The 26,372-nt window shown below is 44.8% G+C and overlaps 1 protein-coding gene across 7 annotated transcripts in view; it reads right to left on the reverse strand.

The window, feature by feature from the left end:
• Nucleotides 1-26,372, reverse strand: part of LOC139424649 (regulatory-associated protein of mTOR) — a 208,718-nt gene that overhangs the window by 131,004 nt on the left and 51,342 nt on the right. For all 7 annotated transcript variants that reach the window (XM_071176690.1, XM_071176689.1, XM_071176687.1 and 4 more), the window contains exons 5-6: nucleotides 6,086-6,244; nucleotides 5,257-5,403 (exon numbers count right to left, since the gene is read on the reverse strand). In XM_071176690.1, the coding sequence (XP_071032791.1) occupies nucleotides 5,257-5,403; nucleotides 6,086-6,244 (306 nt within the window). The remainder of the gene's footprint in view (nucleotides 1-5,256; nucleotides 5,404-6,085; nucleotides 6,245-26,372) is intronic.

Below are 26,372 nucleotides of genomic sequence, written 5' to 3' on the forward strand. Positions count from 1 at the left end.
ATCAGACGCCATCCGCCCAAAAGGAAAGCGCACGGACACACAAACACAGTCATTTCCACGCAGCAGATGATAATGAGGTGAGCATCATACTGCTGACTCCATACAGTAAGTTCTGAAATATTTAGCAGGAAGCAGACTGCACATAACAGAGCACTCAGACACCAAGCCCCTGACTGAAGGTTGCATGTCTGTTAGAGAGAGGAGAGAGAGGTCTCCCCATCCTTCCACACCACTCCCCCTATTTCCCGGTTTTAAAAAAAAGGCCCTTGGTGGGATCAAGTCTGTCCCTGTGTGTGTGTGTGTGTGTGTGTGTGTGTGTGTGTGTGTGTGTGAGAACTAGGGCCACCCTCTTCGTGCACTCTGCTGCAGAGCTTTATGCTGTAGCAGAAACAGGGATGGAGAGGGACTCCCTGCCTTGGTACCGTCATGCATCTTTAATAGTCTTCCGGAACTACCTCCCTCCCAGTCTATCCACCTGTCTCCTTCCTCTACCGCCCTCATCCTATTTCAATATTCCTCTTTCATCTATCCCCGCCCCTCCCAACTACCATCCACCTTTCCATCCCCCTCCTCCAACTCGTTCTCCATCACTCCCCCATCCATCCTGTTGCTGTGCAGGTGGGGGAGATGTGCACTGAGGTGTAAAGTGGAGCCATTTTGCTTTCCGCCAGCTGATATTTGTTGTTGAATAAGATTTGTTCAAAATGTCACTTTTATTTTTATTGAAAGACAGTTTTATTATTTTATTATGTAAAAAATGTTTAGCCCTTTTTCACCCCAATTTCATGGTATCCAATTGATAGTTAGTGTTGTCTCATCGCGGCGACTCCCGTATGGACTCGGGAGAGGCGAAGGTCCGAGAGCCATGCGTCCTCCGAAACACAACCCAGCCACACCGCTTCTTGACCCGGAAGCAAGCCGCACCAATGTGTCACTGTACACCTGGCGACCGTGTCAGTGTGCACTGTGCCGGGCCCGCCACATGAGTCGCTAGTGCGCGATGGGACAGAGCCTGGACTCGAACCCAGAATCTCTAGTGGCACAGCTAGCACTGCGATGAAGTGCCTTAGACCACTGCGCCACTCGGGAGGCCCAAAAGACAGTTCCGTTATGGCACATTAAATTCCATTCAATCACATGGCCTATATTGCAATATATCATCCAGAAGGCGAGGTCAGTACAAGTGCATCAAAGCTGGGAACGAGAGACTGAAAAACAGCTTCCATTTCAAGGCCATCAGACTGTTAAATAGCCATCACTAGCAAATTAGAGGCTGCTGCCCTATATAGACTAGGAATCACTGGTCACTTTAATAATGTTTACAAATTTTGCATTACTCTTCTCATATGTATATACTGTATACTCTATCCTATTCTACTGTATCTTAGTTTATGCCGCTCTGACATTGCTCGCCCAAATATTTATATATTCTTAATTCCATTCCTTTAGATGTCTGTATTGTGTGTAATTGTTTGACATTACTTGTTAGATATTACTGCATTGTTGGAGCTAGAAACACAAGCATTTCGCTACACCCACAATAACATCAGCTAAACACGTGGACGCAACAAATACAATTTGATTTGACAACAGTTCCAGCTGGCTGGAGCTAAGCGCTTTAGCCCATAGTGACCCAAAGAGAACCCAGTGGCCAATTACACCAAGACTTTTTAACAGCTGAGGAGCAAACACTACTCTATCCCTCTCCCTTGCCCTTTCGCTCTAGACCTCTGTTGCTATCTCTCCCTCTGTCCCTCTCTCTCTCTCTCTTCCTTGCCCGCCCCCCTTGCTCTACCGCCTATCACACGCTGACAGCTTTAAGTGTTATTGATGGGCCACTGGGCCTCGTCTCTCTCCTCCGTCTTTCCATCTCTACATCCCTCTATCGGTCCGTGACCCCTGCTATCTTAGCCTGGTAAGAGTTGGACATATACACCACCGGTCAAACATTTCAGAACACCCACTCATTCAAGGGTTTTTCTTTATTTGTACTTTTTCTACATTGTTGAATAATAATGAAGACATCAAAATTATGAAATAACACTTATGGAATCAGGTGAGCGGAAAAAAAGTGTTAATCAAAAAATAAACTTGAGATTCTTCAAACAGCCACCCTTTGCCTTGATAACAGCTTTGCACACTCTTGGCATTCTCTCAACCAGGTTCATGAGGTAGTCACCTGGAATGCATTTCAATTAACAGGTGTGCCTTGTTAAAAGTTAATTTGTGGAACTTCTTTCCTTCTTAATTGCGTTTGAGCCAATCAGTTGTGTTGTCTCAACATCAACTGTTCAGAGGAGAATCAGGCCTCCATGGTCGAATTGCTGCAAAGAAACCACTACTAATGGACACCAATAAGAAGAAGATACTTGCATGTGCCAAGAAACATGAGCAATGGACATTAGACCGGTGGACATTTGTCCTTTAGTCTGGAGTCCAAATGGGATATTTATGGTTCCAACCGCCGTGTCTTTGTGAGACGCGGTGTGGGTGAACGGATGATCTCTGCATGTGTATTTCCCACCGTAAAGCATGGAGGAGGAGGTGTGACGGTGTGAGCGTGCTTTGCTGGTGACACTGTCAGTGATTTACTTAGAATTCAAGGCACACTTAACCAGCATAGCAACCACAGCATTCTGACGCGATAGTCCCACTAAGCCCAATGGGATGGCGTATCGTTTGTTGACCCAACACACCTCCAGGCTGTGTAAGGGCTATTTTACCAAGAAGGAGAGTGATGAGTGCTGCACCACAATCACCCGACCTCAACCCAATTGAGATAGTTTGGGATGAGTTGGACCACAGAGTGAAGGAAAAGCAGCCAACAAGTGCTCATCATGCAGGAACTCCTTCTTTCCAACAAGACTGTTGGAAAAGCATTCCTGGTTTAGAGAATGCCAAGAGTGTGCAAAGCTGTTATCAAGGCAAAGGGTGGCTATTTGAAAAATCTCAAATATAAAATATATTTTAATTTGTTGAACACTTTTTTGGTTACTACATGATTCCATGTGTGTTATTTTATAGTTTGGATGTCTTCACTATTATTCTACAAAATAGTAAACAAAGAAAACCCCTTGAATAAGTAGGTGTTCTAAAACGTAGAGTAGATAGAAGAGTTCGAGGGAGCAGGGCAGAGGGAGCCTGAATGGGTGGATGGTGAGAGGAGATAAGTTGTGTTGCAGGTATTCCTGCTGCACAGTGAAGGATGAGTCTCCTCTCACAATCTGTCTGTCTTTTTCTGTCTCTCTTGACTGCATTGGAACACTTTCGTCCTTCGCCATCCCTTCCTCTCCCACTTCTCTTTTCCCTACATCCTCCCCCTTTGTATTGCTCGCCCTCTTCTCCCCCTCTCTTCCCCCTCTCTCTGCATCTCATCATCCCTCCCTGTCCTTCTCTCGCTCGCCCTCTTTCTCTTTCTGCTGTATTCCATATAATCTGAAGTGCGTTCAATCTCCTCCATGAATAATTGAACTGCGTGTTGTAAATTCACTTGAGATGCCACGGCCGGTAAGAAGAAAACAGTGGAATAAAGGGGATGCAGGGATGGTAGGGAGGGGGAGTGGGATCCTGACCAAACCAAAACACTAATCATTAATTCATTTAGCTCCAGCTGCCTATTCGCAGGCTGGGATCACAGAGAGGAGATTGTGAAACGCTTCTTCCATTCAAAAGGTTTAGCTGGCTTGCCATTCGGAATTCAACGCGCATTATACACACGCATACCTTGGTCTCGCTGCGGGAGTGGTTGTGTGTGTATTGGGGAACTCTGTGTGTGTGTGTGTGTACAGTGCATTTATAAAGTATTCAGACCCCTTAACTTTTCCCATATTTTGTTACATTACAGCCTTATTCTGAAATGGATTAAACTGCTTTAAACTGGATTAAGCTTTAAACTTTTTTGTGGCATTTATTTAATTTATACATAAAAAAAAACAAGACATTTATATAAGTATTCAGACCTTTTACTCAGTACTTTGTTGAAGCACCTTTGGCAGTGATTACAGCCTCAAGTCTTCTTGGGTATGACGCTAAAAGCTCGGCACACCTGTATTTGGGGAGTTTCTCCCATTCTTCTCTGCAGATCCTCTCAGGCTCTGTCAGGTTGGATGGGGAGGTGTTACTGCACAGCTATTTTAAGGTCTCTCCAGAGATGTTCGATTGGGTTCAAGTCAGGGCTCTGGCTGGACCACTCAAGGACATTCAGAGACTTGTCATGAAGCCACTCCTGCATTGTCTTGGCTGTGTGCTTAGGGTCGTTGTCCTGTTGGAAGGTGAACCTTCACCTCAGTATGAGGTCCTCAGCACTCTGGAGCAGATTTTCATCAAGGATCTCTGTACTTTAAAAAATTATATAATCCCTCAATCCTGACTAATCCCTGCTGTTGAAAAACATCCCCACAGCATGATGTTGCCACCATCATGCTTCACCGTAGGGATGGCGCCAGGTTTCCTCCAGACTTGATGCTTGGTATTCAGGCCAAAGAGTTCAATCTTGGTTTCATCACACCAGAGAATCTTGTTTCTCATGGTCAGTCCTTTAGGTGGCTTTTGGCAAACTTCAAGCGGGCTGTCATGTGCCTTTTACTGAGGAGTGGCTGGCCACTATCATAAAGGCGTGATTGGTGGAGTGCTGCAGGGATGGTTGTCCTTCTGGAAGGTTCTCCCATCTCCACAGAGGAACTCTGGAGCTCTGTCAGTGACTATCGGTTTCTGGGTCACCTCCCTGACTAAGGCCTTTCTCCCTCGATTGCTCAGTTTGGCCGGGTGTCCAGCTCTAGGAAGGGTTTTGGTGGTTCCAGACATTTTTAGGTACCCTACCCCAGATCTGTGCCTCATGCCATTCTGTCTGAGCTTTATGGACAATTCCTTCGACCTCATGGCTTGGTTTTTGCTCTGACATGCACTGTCAACTGTGGGACCTTATATAGACAGGTGTGTGCCTTTCCAAATCATGCCCAATCAATTAAATGTACCACAGGTGGACTCCAATCAAGTTGTAGGAACATCTCAAAGATGATCTATGGAAACAGGATGTGCCTGAGCTCAATTTCGAGTCTCATAGCAATTTATGTAAATCATTTTTTATACATTTACAAAAATGTCTTAAAACCTGTTTGTCATTCTGGGGTATTGTGCGTAGATTCATGAGGAAAATATAATTGATCCATTTCAGAATAAGCCTGTAATGTAACAAAATGTGGGGAAAAGTCGAGGCCTCTGAATACTTAATGCACTGTATATCTCTCTGCCACCCACCTCCAGCTCCTGCTCTCTCTGCAGGGCGAACTGTTTGAAAGACTTGACGATGATGCCTGCGTTGGAGCAGTCGTAGACGAAGATGGAGGGGCTGCCCATCCACGTCTGGAGGTCGTACACAGATAGAGGGATGTACTGGGTGTAGTTCTACAGGACAGACAGACAGGATGGGGGGTTATTAAACATGTTGGTAGACAAAATTAGATGACCTGTCATAGCCACCTACAGCCCGGTAAATAGAAATGTTCTATGTACTACTAGCAATTCTTTTTCATCCTTGTCAACAATAATAATGAAAGAAAGAGGGGTAGATATAGTTTTAACTGTACGGGGAAGCAATGAAAGTCCTGGTGTTGTTTCTGACTGCTGTACTGGGGGATACTCTGTGGGAGTGTTTTTAGGAGGTGGACCGGGGGGGTCAATGGGACCTTGGCACACCGTAGCAGACAGTAGGCTGCAGGGCTGGTTTTATAGGACTCATCATTAAGGGGAATAAAGAGAGGAAGAGGAGAGGCTCTGGGGTGTACTGGGGAGAGGCCGCGCCCAAACCAAGACAGGAGCCGTGTGTCATTTAGAGTGGGTGTTTCCTTGTGTGAGATGTCCAAAAACATTATGTATTTCTGTAATAACTATTTTTGTTGGTGGTGTGGGTGTGTCTGTGGGATAACTTGTTTAAGTCTAATATCAGTTGACCCAATGGACCTGCTAGTGTGGGTTCGTGTTCGTGTGTATTCAACGACTGGACTTTCGTCTTAGTACGACTGTAGAGGCAGAAGTGGAAGTCATCATTGGACGTGCGTGTATTTCTGTATGTGTATGTTTCTCTCGCCTTGTTGAAGACCCAGATCTCTCCGTTGACGGTGGGTCGGGGGACCCCGTGTCCATTGTAGTGGAAGAGGACACGCTCCTCCTTGGCGTTGCGTCTCAGGGACGTACACAGCTTCTTCACCTCGTCTACTGTGGGGTCCAGACTCTGCTTGTAACGTGCCTGAGAGAGAGACAGAGAGAGAGAGAGAGAGAGAGACCGAGAGAAAGAGAGCGAGAGAGAGCGTTATGATTTGATATGATTGTGTGTTGTGTTATCACGTTGCGACAACTACCGGCCTCTCATCTGATCTGACAACATGCGTTCGATTATAGAAGAGAGGAGAGAGAGAGAGAAGGAAAGAGACGCGTCTCAGTTTGAGAGCGTGGACAGACGCGTACACCATAGTTAAAAATGTACTGATCAATAGACGGATGCGAGCGGAGAAATATGAAAAAGGGGGGTGAAACGAGAGGCAGGCCAAACACACACAGCTCCCTCACGCTATTATTCTGAAATCAAAGGGCGACAGGTCTTTTCAATTCAACTCCCTCCTCTCCTCTTTCATCACTAAACAACTTTGGAGAAACCGAGCACGTGACAGTCCTTCCAGGCCAATGCCAAGAGGACTAGAAATAACTAGATACAACTGAATAGCGGTGCTGAAAGTAGGTTAGGGCTACGGGAGATGTCTTTTTTTTGTTCTATTTTAACACTATGAGAAAGGAGGTGTATTTGCGTCATTGCTATCCTACCTGGGGAGAATAGAAGAGACTATCGTGTTCGCTGTAATAGGCTTCAGTGGCATATTTAAATAATGGTCCTGCTGCGTGTGTGTACACGTCGTCGTACACATATGAACGGTGTACGCACATGGGAATCATACAAACAGTCAAACACAGCTTCTCTCTCGCTCTCAAACAAGACGAGCACAAAACGTCAGTCACCTGTCCGCATCTTGTACAATAGATTGAAGTGAGCAATAAGAAAACAATGTTTATTTTTTATTTTTTTTGTGCAACTACATTTTTACCTCAAGAGTCTTTTAGGAAGTTTTTCTTGGCAGGCCCTTCTCATGACCGCACAATATTACATCAACAGAATCCCCATTCAACCTAGTTTTAACCAGTTCCCATTCAACCTAGTTTTAACCAGTTCCCATTCAACCTAGTATTAACCAGTTCCCATTCAACCTAGTTTTAACCAGTTCCCATTCAACCTAGTATTAACCAGTTCCCATTCAACCTAGTATTTTAACCAGTTCCCATTCAACCTAGTATTCAAACCAGTTCCCATTCAACCTAGTTCAACCTTAACCAGTTCCCATTCAACCTAACCAGTTCCCATTCAACCATTTCCCATTCAACCTAGTATTAACCAGTTCCCATTCAACCTAGTATTAACCAGTTCCCATTCAACCTAGTATTAACCAGTTCCCATTCAACCTAGTATTAACCAGTTCCCATTCAACCTAGTATTAACCAGTTCCCATTCAACCTAGTTTTAACCATTTCCCATTCAACCTAGTATTAACCAGTTCCCATTCAACCTAGTTTTAACCAGTTCCCATTCAACCTAGTTTTAACCAGTTCCCATTCAACCTAGTATTAACCAGTTCCCATTCAACCTAGTATTAACCAGTTCCCATTCAACCTAGTATTAACCAGTTCCCATTCAACCTAGTATTAACCAGTTCCCATTCAACCTAGTATTAACCAGTTCCCATTCAACCTAGTATTAACCAACCAACTTTTTAAACTCCATCAGTTCCCATTCAAGGACTTCAGCATTTAACCCACACAATCATTAGAAACACCAAGCTAATTAGCAACAAACCAAACAGTCCAATATGTATTTGGGTTCAAAGACATCATCCAGTCTTCCCCATTTGGCTTCAAACACGCCTTGAAAGGAAAAGTTGCTGATTGAGTTTGGTGCAATCAGATAGGACCGCAGTCTGAACACTGCCTGGCGGATAGACGCTCTCAACGATCCAATGTTAGTCTTTATGAGATCAAGTGTTATCAGCAGCTGCTAATTGTGTTAAGAGTTGGGATTTCACAAATCGGATGTGAGTGGGGAGAGATGGGAAGGTAACTTGATCAGTTTAGGCTGACTAAACTTTCTTCAAGAGAGCGTGTTCGATGGAGGGAGAGACAAGGAGGAGAGTAGGAGAGAGAAAGAGAGAAAGGAAAAAAGTGAGAGTGAAAGCTCGTTTGTGTATGTGTCCATCATACACTCAACTGCTGTTCCCCATCTTGACCTGAAGGGGGAGCCCTGGTACCCCACTGGGACTCTCCTTGCAGGTAAGTCGATGCTCCCAGGAAGTCCTCCTCCCATCTATCTTCTATCCTCCATCTCTGCAGCTAGCTCCCAATGCCCAGCAGTGTCTGAGCAGTCCCATTGGCACTGAGCTGGGAATTTGAGGTGTGTCTGCCCTTCCAGTCTCGGTCTGTCTCTGTTTAGTTGGCTCTATTGAGGTTTCCATGTATTGATCCATCACTCCTTCTAAAACTCTAACCGACTCCATTGGTGCATGAAGTGGTTCTGTTGTTTCTGTCAATGTCAGATAAGATAAGGTGCCTGGTGCACGTCAGCCTGAGCCGAGCTAAACCCTGCCCTGTCTGCTTCAAGGAACAGGTACCAGGGAAGGACACAGATAACCAAGAACACGAAAAGACAGACTCTTACAATCTCAGACATACTGATACCGTAAACTACTCAAATACTCGCTCTCTCACACACACACACACACACACACACACACATATATATATATATATATATATATATATATATATATATATATATATATATATATATATAGGCTTAGCCTACACGGGCACACAGGAACACACACAGGCAGTCGGGCACACACACACAAACATTTTCCACTGATGGCGGACCTGTGGGACTGGGGATAATCCCTGTACTAGAACAAGGGAAAAGCACAGAGCGTAACCAACCTCTCAGGCTCTTATTGTTATGGAGCAGATCAGAGTAGTCCCAAATGGCACCCTATTCCCTCTGTGGTGCACTACTTTTGACCAGAGCGAGCTCCAAAGTAGTGCACGGCATACGGAATAGGGTGTCATTTGGGACCGAACCAGAGTGAAGAAGAAGGGAAAAAAACGCCCCATCATTAACACACTAAACCTTTCCTAAAGCCATTCTCAACACTGAGGGGTACAGGACGGTAAGCCCACAGGGACATTAGAGACTAAACTCACTCTGATTACAAAGGAAAAGATGGATGGTATTACCAGCCTTGCATAAATCTTGTGTAACAAAAATACGTGACACAGAGAAAGATGATTGAGAATGAGGAGATACTACTAGAGGCAGATTGTAAGCTTGTCACCAGTTTTACCAGAAAGACTGAAAGCTGATAATCTAACAGACTAAAGTTGAAGACCAAAAGCATGTATGCAAAATAAAAACAAGTTGCAAAATCAAATTGGACTTTAATACTTTTTACAGATACATTTGTTGCAAGGTCCAACAGCAACCTTGAGCTAAAATCACCAAAGAAGAAGCAAGGATAGACAATGTCTGAAGACAGTTTGTATAGTTGACACGAGCAGTGGCTGTGGCACCCCCACTTGTTGCCAATAAATGGATATCTGTTGAGCGCTGTGCCTTTTCCTGTCAATGGAAAGGGCTGTTAACATGTCAGCACAAATACTTGGGATTGTTTGGCTGAGAACGAGAACCACAAATCTAAAAGGCAGAGAGAAAGCGAGAGAGGAAGAGAGAGCGAGTAAGAGAAATCGAGACACAGTCATTTCTCAAGCACTGTATCATCTTCCTGCTTTCAGCTGCCCAGATCAATACTGCTGAGGAGAAATGATGCCAATGGTTTGATGGTGCACACACACACACACACAATGAGCAAGCCTGTACTTCTGTTCACTTTCATTGCATGTTCAAAGACACACACACACACACACACACACACACACACACACACCCTTTCATAGATCTGTCAGTGATGACGTGTGTTGGTAAGAAGTCAGCCAGGGGCTCCTTTACTTTGCATTCTTCCAATTCGCACTTCAGGAGATTGAAGAGACCCTTCTGTTACTCCTGTTAATAGACACTCACAGTCTCACAGACAGACACATTCTAGTCACAGTAAAGGTGATAGGTAACCATATGAAAGTCACTCTATTTCTATGAAGGGTACTGTCCTTGCCAGACTGTGAAATTGCGTCGCATGAGGTAAGTGTCATGGCAGAATCGTACCACCTAGTAAAAGATTCTCCGGTACTTCTGTATACTTTGTTTGCCAGTAGTTCTGAAAGTAGTGCTCACGAGCCAAAAGTGGTCTCCCAAAATTGCATCATATGTGCAGATACAGTAGTGCCTTGCGAAGGTATTCGGCCCCCTTGAACTTTGTGACCTTTTGCCACATTTCAGGCTTCAAACATAAAGATATAAAACTGTATTTTTTTGTGAAGAATCAACAACAAGTGGGACACAATCATGAAGTGGAACGACATTTATTGGATATTTCAAACTTTTTTAACAAATCAAAAACTGAAAAATTGGCCGTGCAAAATTATTCAGCCCCTTTACTTTCAGTGCAGCAAACTCTCTCCAGAAGTTCAGTGAGGATCTCTGAATGATCCAATGTTGACCTAAATGACTAATGATGATAAATACAATCCACCTGTGTGTAATCAAGTCTCCGTATAAATGCACCTGCACTGTGATAGTCTCAGAGGTCCGTTAAAAGCGCAGAGAGCATCATGAAGAACAAGGAACACACCAGGCAGGTCCGAGATACTGTTGTGAAGAAGTTTAAAGCCGGATTTGGATACAAAAAGATTTCCCAAGCTTTAAACATCCCAAGGAGCACTGTGCAAGCGATAATATTGAAATGGAAGGAGCATCAGACCACTGCAAATCTACCAAGACCTGGCCGTCCCTCTAAACTTTCAGCTCATACAAGGAGAAGACTGATCAGAGATGCAGCCAAGAGGCCCATGATCACTCTGGATGAACTGCAGAGATCTACAGCTGAGGTGGGAGACTCTGTCCATAGGACAACAATCAGTCGTATATTGCACAAATCTGGCCTTTATGGAAGAGTGGCAAGAAGAAAGCCATTTCTTAAAGATATCCATAAAAAGTGTTGTTTAAAGTTTGCCACAAGCCACCTGGGAGACACACCAAACATGTGGAAGAAGGTGCTCTGGTCAGATGAAACCAAAATTGAACTTTTTGGCAACAATGCAAAACGTTATGTTTGGCGTAAAAGCAACACAGCTGAACACACCATGCCCACTGTCAAACATGGTGGTGCAAGCATCATGGTTTGGGCCTGGTTTTCTTCAGCAGGGACAGGGAAGATGGTTAAAATTGATGGGAAGATGGATGGAGCCAAATACAGGACCATTCTGGAAGAGAACCTGATGGAGTCTGCAAAAGACCTGAGACTGGGACGGAGATTTGTCTTCCAACAAGACAATGATCCAAAACATAAAGCAAAATCTACAATGGAATGGTTCAAAAATAAACATATGCAGGTGTTAGAATGGCCAAGTCACAGTCCAGACCTGAATCCAATCGAGAATCTGTGGAAAGAACTGAAAACTGCTGTTCACAAATGCTCTCCATCCAACCTCACTGAGCTCGAGCTGTTTTGCAAGGAGGAATGGGAAAAAATGTCAGTCTCTCGATGTGCAAAACTGATAGAGACATACCCCAAGCGACTTACAGCTGTAATCGCAGCAAAAGGTGGCGCTACAAAGTATTAACTTAAGGGGGCTGAATAATTTTGCACGCCCAATTTTTCAGTTTTTGATTTGTTAAAAAAGTTTGAAATATCCAATAAATGTCATTCCACTTCATGATTGTATCCCACTTGTTGTTGATTCTTCACAAAAAAATACAGTTTTATATCTTTATGTTTGAAGCCTGAAATGTGGCAAAAGGTCGCAAAGTTCAAGGGGGCCGAATACTTTCGCAAGGCACTGTATGTGCACAACTCTTTGCTCACTCTCCCTCTCTGCTCTCCCTCTCTGCTCTCTCGTCTTTAATCCAGACTGAGCTGTAAATGTTTATTTATTATATTTATTTCACCTTTATTTAACCAGGCAGGCTAGTTGAGAACAAGTTCTTATTTGCAACTGCGACCTGGCCAAGATAAAGCAAAGCAGTTTGACACATACAACAACAGAGTTACACATGGAATGAACAAAACATACAGTCAATAATACAGTAGAACAAAAGAAAACAAAAAGTCTATATACAGTGAGTGCAAATGAGGTAAGATAAGGGAGTTAAGGCAATAAATAGGCCACGGTGGTGAAGTAATTACAATATGGCAATTAAACACTGGAATGGTAGATGTGCAAAAGATGAATGTGCAAGTAGAGATACTGTGGTGCAAGATAAATAAATACAATATGGGGATGAGGTAGGTAGATGGGCTGTTTACAGATGGGCTATGTACAGGTGCAGTGATCTGTGAGCTGCTCTGACAGCTGGTGCTTAAAGCTAGTGAGGGAGATATGAGTCTCCAGCTTCAGAGATTTTTGCAGTTCGTTCCAGTCATTGGCAGCAGAGAACTGGAAGGAAAGACGGCCAAAGGAGGAATTGACTTTGGGGGTGACCAGTGAGAGACACCTGCTGGAGCGCATGCTACGATTGGGTGCTGCTATGGTGACCAGTGAGCTTGAGATAAGGCGGGGCTTTACCTAGCAGAGACTTGTAGATAACTTGTAGCCAGTGGGTTTAGCGACGAGAATGAAGCGAGGGCCAACCAACGAGAGCGTACAGGTCGCAGTGGTGGTTAGTGTATGGGGCTTTGGTGATAAAACGGATGGCACTGTGATAGACTGCATCCAATTTGCTGAGTAGAGTGTTGGAGGCTATTTTGTAAATGACATCGCCGAAGTCGAGGATCGGTAGGATGGTCAGTTTTACGAGGGTATGTTTGGCAGCATGAGTGAAGGATGCTTTGTTGCGAAATAGGAAGCCGATTCTAGATTTAATTTTGGATTGGAGATGCTTAATGCGAGTCGAAGGAGAGTTTAGTCTAACCAGACACCTAGGTATTTGTAGTTGTCCACGTATTCTAAGTCAGAGCCATCCAGAGTAGTGATGCTGGACGGGCGAGCAGGTGCGGGGCAGTGATCGGTTGAATAGCATGCATTTAGTTTGACGGGGACTAGAATTGCTTTTTTTTTGTATTATTAAGGGAATCAGCTTTCCCCGTCATATCAGTCATTGCATCACTTTAGAGAGCTATTTATAACTTGTAAGAAATGTTTGGATCAACCAGCCCTTGCCAGCTGGTTGCTTAATAAGGTGAAGTATTTTTTTTGCCCATAGATTGTTGCAATGTTTGAGTCACTCAAATACCACAGTAACACACAGACATAGCAAAGTATAATAGAACTGCAAGAAAATAAGCTTTAAACTTGCAGAATTCTAGTTTGGGAACCACTGTGCTATAATGTATAAGAATATCTATTTTTCTAATAATTCACAACTGTTCATGAACCAGCATTGAGTACTAGCAGGTTTAGGATGACACAGAGGACACGTCACTTCCTGGTTAGTATGGGTAAGTGGACAGACCGTTGATCTGGCGTCACTTTTTTCCCTCCCTGTTTGTCAGACGTCATGTAGGGTGTAATCGGCCCTGATTGACTGGGAGGCCATGTGAAGTGGGTGAGAAATGCTCTCTCCCCCCTCCCACTCCTCCAAATTCAAACCATCTTGGAAATGACTATGAAACCACATCTAAGCAATAGTCGCTAAGAGATTGCTACTGTGACGTCAAATGAAGTCTTTACCCTTCAGTCCTCAATGGTTAAACAGTGTATGGCTGATATGTGATATGATATCATTACCTTCCTGCCCCCCAGTAGATATTACGCTCTGTATGAGCTTGTCCATTGAGAAGAATGGAGAAATCAATCCCCTCGTGTCTTTAACAAACATGTGCTGCTCCTATTCTAGGAGACTCTCCACAATGGCCCCACAGTGGCACCACAGGCCACAGCCAAACCAGTAACTGATGTAGACTGACGGCTCAACACACACTTGAGTGTGTGAGAGTGGCAGTGTTGATACTTCTGCTGCTGCAGTACAACGTAGCCAACTCTCTTTTAATAGACTGGGGGTTAGATGGCACACTCTGCCTGATGTGCGCACACATACACACACACAGCACAGTTAATCAACACTCAAAATAAGCTCTGCAGCTGCACAGTCCAGTATGTGTATGTGTGTGTGTGTGTGTGCGCGTGCGCGTGCGCACATCCACTCCGGAGGAAACGAAAGGTAACAGGTCGCTAGGATCCACAGACATGCCCTGCAGCCCTTTGAACTCAAGTCAATCTAGTGAGCAAACACTGGGCTTAGCCTGTAATGCATTTCAGACATAGAGCCCAACTCCCTAGAGAAAACAGACACACAGGCTATTTGTGAGGGTCCATTTCTGTGTCAGTTGCAATGTGTAGTGGGGGCAGATTTTTCAAATTTGTATAGTGTGTCAGCCCGAAAATGATTTCTTTGGTTGTTTGTGTGGGTGGGTGAGGGATAACTTGTTTTGTTCTAATATCAGTGTGTGCGACTGCACTAGGACTGACCCCATTTAGCCTATTTACATGTTTGGTAAATAGGCTGGTGGTCGACCGAGATTTCTTTAGCCGAGCAGAAGCATGAAAAAAAAAAACAGTTTTATAATGGTGGTGTACAAGACATCCAGTCTGATTGGCGCCTGTCTAAGCAGACTGATCCATTGTGGAGGCTGTGGGAATGGCACGGCCCCTCACCAAGACACGGGCTACTGAAATGGTATATGGATGTATTATGTAAGAGCAATGGTGGAACACTAGACCATGTTGCGATGTGCATTATAGCAAAGTTAACCAGCATATTCCCGGCAGTTAGGAGACGAGCAAACAGCCCTGGCCTTAATTGTCTAAGAAAAGCGAGGAGAGAGGAAACCAACTTAATTAGGTCTATAATCAGCAATCTAACTTTCATAAGTCATCCATCCATCTACAGTACCAGTCATTCTTTTACCCCTTTCTCTCTCCAATTTCGTGGTATCCAATTGGTAGTTTGTGTTGCCTCATCGCTGCAACTCCCGTACGGACTCGGGAGAGGCGAAGGTCGAGAGCCGTGCGTCCTCCGAAACACAACCCAACCAAGCTGCACTGCTTCTTGACACAATGCCCGCTTTACCCGGAAGCCAGCCGCACCAATGTGTCGGAGGAAACAACGCACACCGGGCGACCGTGTCAGCGTGCACTGCGTTCGGCCCGCCACAGGAGTCGCTAGAGCGCGATGGGACAAGCACATCCCTGCCGACCAAACCATCCCCTAACCCGGGCGGCGCTGGTCCAATTGTGCGCCGCCCTGGCTGCGACAGGAGCCTGGACTCGAACCAGGATCTCTAGTGGCACAGCGAAGCAGACTTAGATCGCAGCGCCACTTAATGCTTGCTGCTTGTGCTTTAACAGACTGGGAGGATCGGGAGCAGAATGAGCTGGTGGCAGAATGAGCTGTGGAAACCTTCATCCCCAGTGGTGTGTGTCAGCCACAGGCCACCATGTAATCACCACATAACTCTGTTTGCAGAGTACACTACTCAGCTCGCCCCGTTGGCACCATAACGCGGCTGTTTTGCCGTGTAGGCCAGCATCACATAACTCTACCATGGCCACTGGGCTAAATACAGCTAGACGCTGCCGTATATCTCTTCCTTCGCCGTTGTATGCTAGAAAACTAGCGCCTCAGGACCATGACGTGACAGCTAAGCCCACATAACTCTACCTCAGACACTAGGACACAAATAACCCATCATTCTACCATAGCCAGCTCCAGTCTAAACACAGCTAATTGGACCAGGACGCCATTCTAGAGTTGTGGTACATAGCTCCAGTGAACAGCTTCAGTACAGAGGTCCAGCGAAGTGCTCTACTCCTACGGGCTCAGCTGTCAGCTGCCCAATCTGCTACTTTTCTCTCGTTCTCCTCTAAATCAACGCTGATTCCAATTTCCAGACAGAATTGATTGATGAGGGATTGGTGTGGCAGCAACGCCAGAGTCCATTACTAAAGACGGAGTCTGGGAAAGGCTTGGGGACTTCCGGTGTGTGCTGGGGGATTGAAGTGGGAATTGTGTCCGGATACACCAGGAAGAGAGAGGAGAAAAGTGGGATGTGGTTATGGGAAAAAGAGAGATGAGTGTTTCAGGGTTACATTTAGAATGTGGGGCAGTCGGGCAAACAAGGGCGAATGCAGGGGTCTACCGGGCATACCTGTAGGTATGCAAACACACAAACCTCAGGTGATTTCAGTCACAACGTGGATGTTTGTGGTAGAACTCCTCCCCCTGGTTATGGTAAATGATGGGCCCTCAACATCCCAAGGGGTTTGGAGTTGGGTTTCCAGAAAATACACACACACACACAGGGGTATGATATGTGAGCCTGTAGCGGTATCCAGGTCAGGTGTCTTTCTGCCTACTTCAGATCTTTCCATCTGATTTAGGGTCCATTGATCAGGTTATAAATATGTCTCCTCCTGCTCCTCAGGGACCACTGGGTTATTATAAAAGGCCCTGATCAATAAAGCCTCTCAAATGAGGGGAAGATACCCGACAGGTTTTATAGCCCAGTGAGTGTGTTTACTGGAAATGTGTGCGTTTTCAGAAGTGTAGTTATAGTGCGTGTCTGTGTATGTGCATGTCAGTGAGTGAGTGAGTGAGTGAGTGAGTGAGTGAGTGAGTGCACTTTGCAGTCTCAATGTAAGACTCAGCGCCTAGGTGTGTAGTATAGCCGGTGGCAAGGCCATACGCAATACTGGGTCAGGGGGGCTTTAAATGATGCCTCTAATTGTAATGCTTAGAAACTGCTTAGTGAATAGTGTGTGTGTGTGTGTGTGTGTGTGTGTGTGTGTGTGTGTGTGTGTGTGTCTCTCTCTCTCTCTCTCAGGTGAGCTCTGTGTACACCCAAGTGTGTGTTAATGACTGCAAGTCCTACTCCCTTGCACTAAACACACTTCCACCCCCAAATCCCTTGGGCTAGCTGCATTGGTAAACGGCAGAGAGAGTTCTTCAGCCCTCCCGCCCCATTCCAGAAAAAACAGGAAAAGGAAAGAGTAAAAGAAATGGTCTGAATCTCCTAGAAGTGGTATCTACCCTGCTGATATGGAGACAGACATGTAACAGATATCTTGAGATTGATACCAAGGACAACATTTCTATATGAGACTAAACAGCAAATTACATTTAATTCACTTTACAGACATTAAAATTGAATTCAGAGAAACTGAATTCTGCATTATTACACTTAAGTTCCACGAGGACCAAAAGACGCTTAAAATAACACTGTAAGACGCTCTTGGCATGTGACGGGGACGGTAAGCAGGCAGACCCAATCACATTACAAATTACAACACATTACCACGGTGGTTCTGTTTTTAGGCCCTCGGTAAAATACACCGTGACGGGAACACCTCTGCCCGTCTACATCTCACCAGCGTTCCCACCGCTCGTGTGTGTACCTTTTCCTCTCCTCCACCTGCCCGCTCTCTCTCTCGCTCTCCCTCCCTCCCTCCCTGGGACATGGTGTCAGTGCTGCAGTATTATTCACCCTGTCTGGGGGGGGCAGAGCGATTGTGTGTCTGGAACAGAGGCCCTTAGGCTAAGCCTGCTGTCCTCAGACCTCAGCCATAGGGCCAATACAGGGCAAGGTTTTGCATCATTCACTCTTCATCTACACACATTAAAAATACAACACTACATGGAAAATATGCCTGTAGAGAAAAGAGACGGGATGGACAGAAAGCAAGTAAAAAGGCAGTAGAGGGTGAGAGAAACTGGGTGGGGAGTGTCAGAGACGGGGCTTGCAAGAGAGGAGAGAGGGAGCTGTGGCTCCAGAGGAAAGCAGATGCAGTCTAGGTGGTAGGGGATGGAGAGATGAACCCTCTATTAAAGAAGAGGAGGATGAGGAGAGCGGCATTGGGTGACAGGCCAAGAAATAAACCAGTAATGGAAAACGGAAAGGTAGGTGATCAGAGATGATCAGGTTCCAAAAAACAAAAATGTGTCTCTGTTGCAAAGCAACGTTCAAAGCAAACCACTTGACCTTAACTTCCTACGTAATTAAGTGAGAAGCAATTCATGTAGAACAGAAAACACTGTATGAATGGGTTAACTAGGCTAACAGATAAATATAATGTCAAAACATTCAAGTAGGCTTCAAGTGAACCAGGAGGAGGACCAAAAGGACCAACTCAGTCTAACGCTTAAAGATCCAACCTATACGGAACAAAAATATCAAACGCAACATGTAACACATTGGTCCCATCATTCATGAGCTGAAATAAAAGAGGCCTGAAATGTTCCATATGCACAAAAATCGTATTTCTTTCAAATGTTGGCAACAAAGGACTCCTTTGCCAAGAGAATCCATCCACCTGACAGGTGTGGCATATCAAGAAGCTGATTAAACAGTATGATCATGACACAGGTGCACCTTGTGCTGGGGACAAAAGGCTACTAAAATGTGCAGTTTTGTCACATATGTTTTGAAGGAGCGTGCAATTGGCATGCTGACTGCGGGAAAGTCCGCCAGAGAATTGAGTGTTAATTTCTCTACCATAAGCCACCTCCAACATCGTTTTAGAGAATTTGGCAGTACGCCCAACCAGACTAAAAACCGCAGACCATGTGTAACTATGCCAGCCCAGGACCTCCAAATCCACCAGCTTCACCTGCGGGATCGTCTGACACCATCCACTCGGACAGCTGATGAAACAGGCGTATTTATCCCTGTAATTAAGCCTTTTGTTGGGAAAAAAATCTGATTGGCTGGGCCTGGCTCCCCACTGCGCCCCTGCCCAATCATGTGAAATCCATAATTTACAGCCTCATGAATTAATTTCAATTGAATCATTTCCTTATATGAACTGTAAAAGCTTGAAATTGTTGCATGTTGCATTTACATTTTTGTTCAGTATATTTAAATGAGAATCACAGCATCATGATCACGAACGGATTAACATAACGTCAAGGCTCCAAGTAGACTGAAGTGGGTTGAAGAAGGATAAAGTGGACCATCCAGAAAGAGGGCCAAAGGGTCCAACTACATATGGAGTATGAGTGTCTACCACTTTAAATGGTTTCGAATCACTGTCATGTCATGTACATACGCATTCCTAACGATGCGCGTGCTTAACATAGAGATATCCTGCTCCAGTAGCGATCTGTCTTCATTAGACTGGCTTTAGTCACCGAGTGGCTGTGATGAACAGCTTCCTCTCTTACTAGGCTACCTAGCTTCAGAGAAAGAGGGGTAGTGTTCCAAATGGGAGCCTGTTCCCTTTCTAGTGCACTACTTTGGACCAGGGCTCTGGTCCAAAGTAGTGCACTTCCCAAGGAATAGGTTTGCATTCGGGACACACACGGAGAGTACAGACAAGCTCGACGCCTTCAGCCCGCTCTCTTTCCGTCTCTTCCTCAGGCTCCCTGCACTTGTCCTTTCTTTCACCCTTCTGCTTTGTTCAGACTGCAGGCTCAAATCACTTTTGTCCAAAAAGCAATTTACAAGTGACCAAATGGCATTTGTGTGTTCAGACAGCCGTCATTTGCTGACTGACACGTCTACCGCTAGTTGTGAAAGTAAAGACAGGTGTCTGTGCAGTGGTGTAGGCTGATTGGTGGTTGTGCTTCCCATCACTCAGAGGTTGAGTAGCTAGCTAAGGTGACAGTGCCTGCCATGGAAGTTTCCCAGTCACGTCAAAGAATGATCCAACTTTCAAAAGGAGTTATTTTTGGCTAGCCACAACAGTCAACAACCGAGCTAGCTGTTTAGCTTGTAGGCACACTCACCAATGCTTTTGTAACCAATTAAAAAGCTAGTTAGCGAGAATTTTGCCATTTTCAACAGAGTAGCTCACAAGCAACAAGATATCCCAAGTAACAAATAAATCTCATTTGACCGTTCAGACAAGTCACATGGCTAGGAATCAGATTTCTATTTGACTTACAACCACCTATAGAGGAGGTTTAAAGCCGATTTGAAAATATCAGATTCTATGTGCTCAAACTACAGGAAAAGTATCAGACCTGTCAGATATGCCAACAAAAAAAGATATGGATTTGAGTCACTTCAAACTGCCCGTGTGTACAAGGCTTTATTACCTCTCCTCTACCCCCACTCTTCCCCGTCCCGTCTCCCAGCACAGTAGGTCGTTGAAGTAGATCGTAACAGAGTTACAGAGGCAGTCTGCCTGGCCAGAGCTTTAATTGTAGCTGTCGTGTAAAGACACACAGCTGGCTAGGTGGGTAGTCAGTCCCCTTCGGAGGCTGAATCGGAATCGTCCCAATGGTTTCTGTCACACTACCTAACAGTTTGGTGGGACGGAGAGGTGGGCACAGCCAGGTAAGAGGTGATGGGAACAGCCACACGTTCACACACAACTTCACCCAGAGTCATCCCATGCTTCTACAATCTGCACAAAGACAATTACCACCCGCTGAGGCTGGTACCAGATCGCGGAACTGATTTTATTTTGCAGACTTTCTTTTCTTGTTCTTCCATACTTTCTCCAAACACCCCCCTTCTACCTTCCTCTATCCATTCCTTTTCTCTATTTAAATCTCTACTGATTAACTAAAAGGGAAACCTCACAGAGAATAGAGTAGTGTGAGATGACTTCATTTAGAATGCAAGTTAGAGAGAACTAAAGATCAAGTTCAATTAATATGACAAACTAGGGAGTCCAAGAAAAGGTTGAAAATGATCGAGTGCACTACCACAAAAAGAGATTTGGAAGCTCAGCTCATACAAAGTTATGTCCAGTCAGCCAGTACAGAAAATGCGTACCTCTTCTCCTCCTCTTCCTCCTCCTCTTCCCCGTCTCTCTCCTTTTATTTCTCTACACCCTGCTGCCCCTTGCTCTGTCCTGCCTACTGATTCAGTGTCCAGGGCTAGCCCTGCCACGCACCAGTCAGTGTCCTGAGCCCACCTCGGCTTGCACACACGCAATCTCCTTTACTCTCACGTGGCCACCGAAGCCATCAGTGACAGGAGATTATGGTCAGCCACACACACCTCCGCCACGCTCCCACATATTGCCCTGTGTACGACGGCCACCGAAGCCTTCAGTGACAGGCAACATCTGTCTGGCCAGAGGACAGAAACATTACAGTTTGAGGAGACATGTATATACTGTACTCTATACCATCTACTGCATCTTGCCATCTTGATGTAACGTATCACTAGCCACTTTAAACAATCGCACTTTTATATGTTTACATACCCTACATTACTCAACTCATATGTATATACTGTACACTATACCATCCACTGCATCTTGTTTATGCCGTTCTATGCCATCACTCATTCATATATTTTTTTATGTACATATTCTTCATTCCTTTACACTTGTGTTACTCGTTGGATATTACTGCATTGTCGGAACTAGAAGCACAAGCATAGAAGCTACACTCGCATTAACATCTGCTAACCATGTGTATGTGACAAATAAAAGTTGATTTGATTTGAGACGGACTGAATCCTAAACAGTGTGACGAGTGTGTGCTGATGAGTGAGATTATGTGAAGAGTCATGAACAAACAGTGAATCCTCAGCGGTTTGTGAGCACATCACGCCTGCCATGTCACAAACGCGCGCCGTACATTCGTCATCGAGGGCTCTCAGTCCGTTCACAGGACAGACACTCCCTCTAGTACTTTTATTACCCCACCGCGGGGTTTACTGAGGGCTCAGATGGAATCAGGTTTCAGGTTGGAATTAAAGCCCTGCTCTGCGTGGAGCTTCCGAGAGGAGAACGAAGACGGAACGAGAGCGCAAGATAATGCTCAAATGATCAGCTGTAAGGCTGCAGTCCCATTCCCTGCAGCAGTGAAAAGCGGATAATCCCGTGTAGCGCTCTCCACTACTAATTGTGTCACAGGCTCACAGCATGGAAGGCAGTGAAAAGAGTGAGAAAAGTAGAGCGGGAAAGCCTGACACACTGTTCTCAGAATCTGAAGATAATCTACCAATTCTGAGAACTGGGTCTGCGGGTTTCGAGTCTCTTTACTTTTGTCACTCTTATCGACGCACATCAACTGTGAGTCTGAGGGTTGTGTGACGAATGGAAGGACGCGCTGCAACCTCATTGTGTAAACACGGATACACACACACACACACACACACCGCATAATAGACAGTGAGAAGGAGAGACACGCTGCACTGAAGGGTGCATGCGCTGCAGAAGGAAAGGATGCTGTAGCTAACTAAGTAAGCAGCTTTGAGGAGGACAGGCAGGCAGGCCCAGACCTGAACCTCCTTATATCAGCTCTAACACAAGGCCAGACGCTCACATCCCTACATTACAATAGGATTAGTCTCATCGGTGTGATCAAATACAGGGTGTTTTAAATGCACCTTTGAATCGAACACACAGGGTGTTTCTAAAATAAATGCATAATACCGATGCTGCGAGCAAGCAAATTGGAGCACGGGAGGGTCGGGGTTTGAGTCCAAGTCGAAGTTTGCGAAACGGAGGACGGAAAGCACTTCTCTAATGCGTACTCGAATGAGCAGAAATATAAAACGCCCATAAAAAAAATATATAATCAATGGCGCCCATTATTTTCACTGAAGCGAGAGAAAACATACTTCAGAATTAAATATTCAAAATCAAATGTTATTTGTCACATACACATGGTTAGCAGATGTTAATGCGAGTGTAGCGAAATGCTTGTGCTTCTAGCTCCGACAATGCAGTAATAACCAACAAGTAATCTAACCTAACAATTTCACAACAACTACCTTATACACGTGTAAAGGGATGAATAATATGTACATAAAGATATATGAATGAGTGATGGTACAGAACGGCATAGGCAAGATGCAGTAGATGGTATCGAGTACAGTATATACATATGAGATGAGTAATGTAGGGTATGTAGACATTATATTAAGTGGCATTGTTTAAAGTGGCAAGTGATATATTTTTTTTATATCAATTTTTCCATTGTGCCTATTCACATCGAAATGTTGCCTGAATACAATACTTGAACTTGATAGGTTTATAAATACATGCGGTGTAAATTTTGGCATGTTTACCTGCCTACAATACCCACTGTCGCACGCGTAGATCACAAGCCCATATTAAGTCAATAGTGTTAACTGGCTAGCTACAATTTTTTCGCTAGCTAACAGTAGCTTTAGGTCATTTTCTGGTTAGCTACATTATTACAATTCACATATGCTGTATCTAGCTGATAGTTATGAAGTAAAATGTTTGCCGTGTGTATATCTTGTTTGGTCTCCATTGTTGCCACTGTCCTGGTTGGAATAAGGTTCAGTGAATTGGGAGGTGTAGGGTGAGGTAACACAGTAATGGAAGTGCTTCTCAAATGTTTGTGCGCTCCACACTCTCGTCCTCACAAGAACGTACTCAGAGAACATCCTCTGAGAATACGCTGGGAACATGAGTGTGTGGAGCACGGTTGGATTGCATATTGAAAAATGCCCACAGATCTCAATGACTCAATACACTTGTCAAGTGGCAAAGAGAATGGCAAGGACAAGACTGGGTGGCAGGTAGCTTAGCGGTGAAGAACACTGGGCCAGAAACCGGTCGCTGGTTCGAATCCCTGAGGCGACTAGGTAAAAAGTATGTCGATGTGCCCTTGAGCAAGGCACTTATATTCAACATAATTTCTGCCGTCAGTAGCCCTGGATAAGAGCGTCGGCTAAATGAAGCAATAAAAGCCATTTCATCAGCCTAAAAATCCTATTCAAGACGGGAGCTTTTTGTACTCTTCAACATTCATTTCCAAGAAATCTGTCAAAAATGCAGTTGCAATGTCATCTTATGGCAATGAGCTGTAACTGAATTGTCTCGACACATAAAACCAGTATCTTTCTGGCACTTTGGAATAAAGAGGACAGAAGAAGTAAAGGCAGCCAAGTGGAACTCTTAGTACAAGCCCTGTGAGAAAGTGGATTATTCAGGCATCCACTTGCCGGACCCTTCAGACAGGAGATCATTAGCTAGGGGATGGACACACACACACACACTAGGGATCCCTTAGAACTGAAGTCCCCACAGTCGCTAATTGGGGGAGAGCAGAAAAGCCAAGGTCCCCAGGTTCAAAAGCAACCAAAGCACCAAATGGAGGAAGGAGCTGGTTGAGTGACAGATGTGTGGATGGAAAATGTGTGTGAAGAAAGAATGTGTGTGCGCGCGCAAATGACAAAGTGTATGTGTCTGATTGAGACTGCTGATTGAGTAGTCGTGCAGAAGTATACCAAGACACGCATATGCCTCATGCTCTTCACTTTCCCTTGACAAGCCAGAGCAGGAGAATGTAGATGGATATTTAGATGAGGTCACTGGATAAATGGAATATGACACTTAATATGCACTGGGAGCCCGTCTGAAAAACCAGGCATTCTAGAAGCTCGGTGTTCCTTGAGAAAAGACAAGTGAATAGACTTCTATTCTCTACATTATTAGTACATCTAACAATAAAGAACAAGTGCATTGATCCGAGACCTAAACCAAGGTTCTGCATTATTTTACAGTAATAAAGATGGCAACATCTGGGAGGGAAGAATACATGCCTCTAGAAATCGACGGCAACACAAACGAAGACCAAATTGTACAACAGCTTGGCTCACACGTAACCCTTTATGTTACGGTACACGTGCAACTTTGTAGTTCGCCAACGATGAGGCCTTGACTGAGCTGTTCTGGGCGCAACAGAAAAATCCTCAGACCAAACTCTTCGGGAATTGTGAGAGCCTACATCTTATGACGAAACTGACTGGAAAATGGATAGAGAAGATTGCTTAGTACAATGTAAACAGAAGCCTCGTCATTCAGCAGTACTGTAGCTGGATTGTAAAGCAGCTTAGCTGTGCGCCTCAATTCAATCACCCTTCAAAACAGCACTACATTTGACTTGATCCTTCTTGAATACTGAATGGACATCATGACGTTACAGACTGAGGTAATGTGGGATATTGAAAGTTGCTTAGTACAGTCGTGGCCAAAGGTTTTCAGAATTACACAGATATTAATTTACACAATGTTTGCTGCCTCAGTGTCTTTAGATATTTTTGTCAGATGTTACTATGGAATACTGAAGTATAATTACAAGCATTTCATAAGTGTCAAAGGCTTTTATTGACAATTACATGAATGCAGCGAGTCAATATTTGCAGTGTTGACCCTTCTTTATCAAGACCTCTGCAATCCACCCTGGCATGCTGTCAATTAACTTCTGGGCCACTGATGGCAGCCATTCTTGCATAATCAATGCTTGGAGTTTGTAGGTTTTTGTTTGTCCGCCCACCTCTTGAGGATTGACCCCAAGTTCTCAATGGGATTAATGTCTGGGGAGTTTCCTGGCCATGGACCCAAAGTATCGATGTTTTGTTCCCCAAGCCACTTAGTTATCTCTTTTGCCTTAAGGCAAGGTGCTCCATCATGCTGGAAAAGGCATTGTTCATCACCAAACTGTTCCTGGATGGTTGGGAGAAGTTGCTCTCGGAGGATGTGTTGATACCATTCTTTATTCATGGCTGTGTTCTTAGGCAAAATTGTGAGTGAGCCGACTCCCTTGGCTGAGAAGCAACCCCACACATGAATGGTCTCAGGATGCTTTACTGTTGGCATGACACAGGACTGATGTTAGCGCTTACCTTGTCTTCTCCGGACAAGCTTTTTTCCAGATGCCCCAAACAATCAGAAAGGTGATTCATCAGAGAAAATGACTTTACCCCAGTCCTCAGCAGTCCAATCCCTGTACCTTCTGCAGAATATCAGTCTGTCCCTGATGTTTTTCCTGGAGAGAAGTGGCTTCTTTGGTGCCCTTCTTGACACCAGGCCATCCTCCAAAAGTATTTGCCTCACTGTGCATGAAGATGCACTCACACCTGCCTGCTGCCATTCCTGAGCAAGCGCTGTACTGGTGGTGCCCCGATCCCACAGCTGAATTCATTTTAGGAGACGATCCTGGCGCCTGCTGGACTTTCTTGGGCGCCCTGAAGCCTTCTTCACAACAATTGAACCGCTCTCCTTGAAGTTCTTGATGATCCGATAAAGGGTTGATTTAGATGCAATCTTACTGGCAGCCTGTGAAGCCCTTTTTGTGCAAAGCATTGATGATGACACGTGTTTCCATGCAGTTAACCATGGTTGACAGAGGAATAACAATGATTCCTAACCTCCTTTTGAAGCTTCCAGTCTTATTCGAACTCAATCAGCATGACAGATTGATCTCCAGCTTTGTCCTCGTCAACGCTCACACCTGT

The sequence above is a fragment of the Oncorhynchus clarkii genome, chromosome 13 (assembly GCF_045791955.1).
Source record: "Oncorhynchus clarkii lewisi isolate Uvic-CL-2024 chromosome 13, UVic_Ocla_1.0, whole genome shotgun sequence".
Taxonomy (NCBI): Eukaryota; Metazoa; Chordata; class Actinopteri; order Salmoniformes; family Salmonidae; genus Oncorhynchus; species Oncorhynchus clarkii.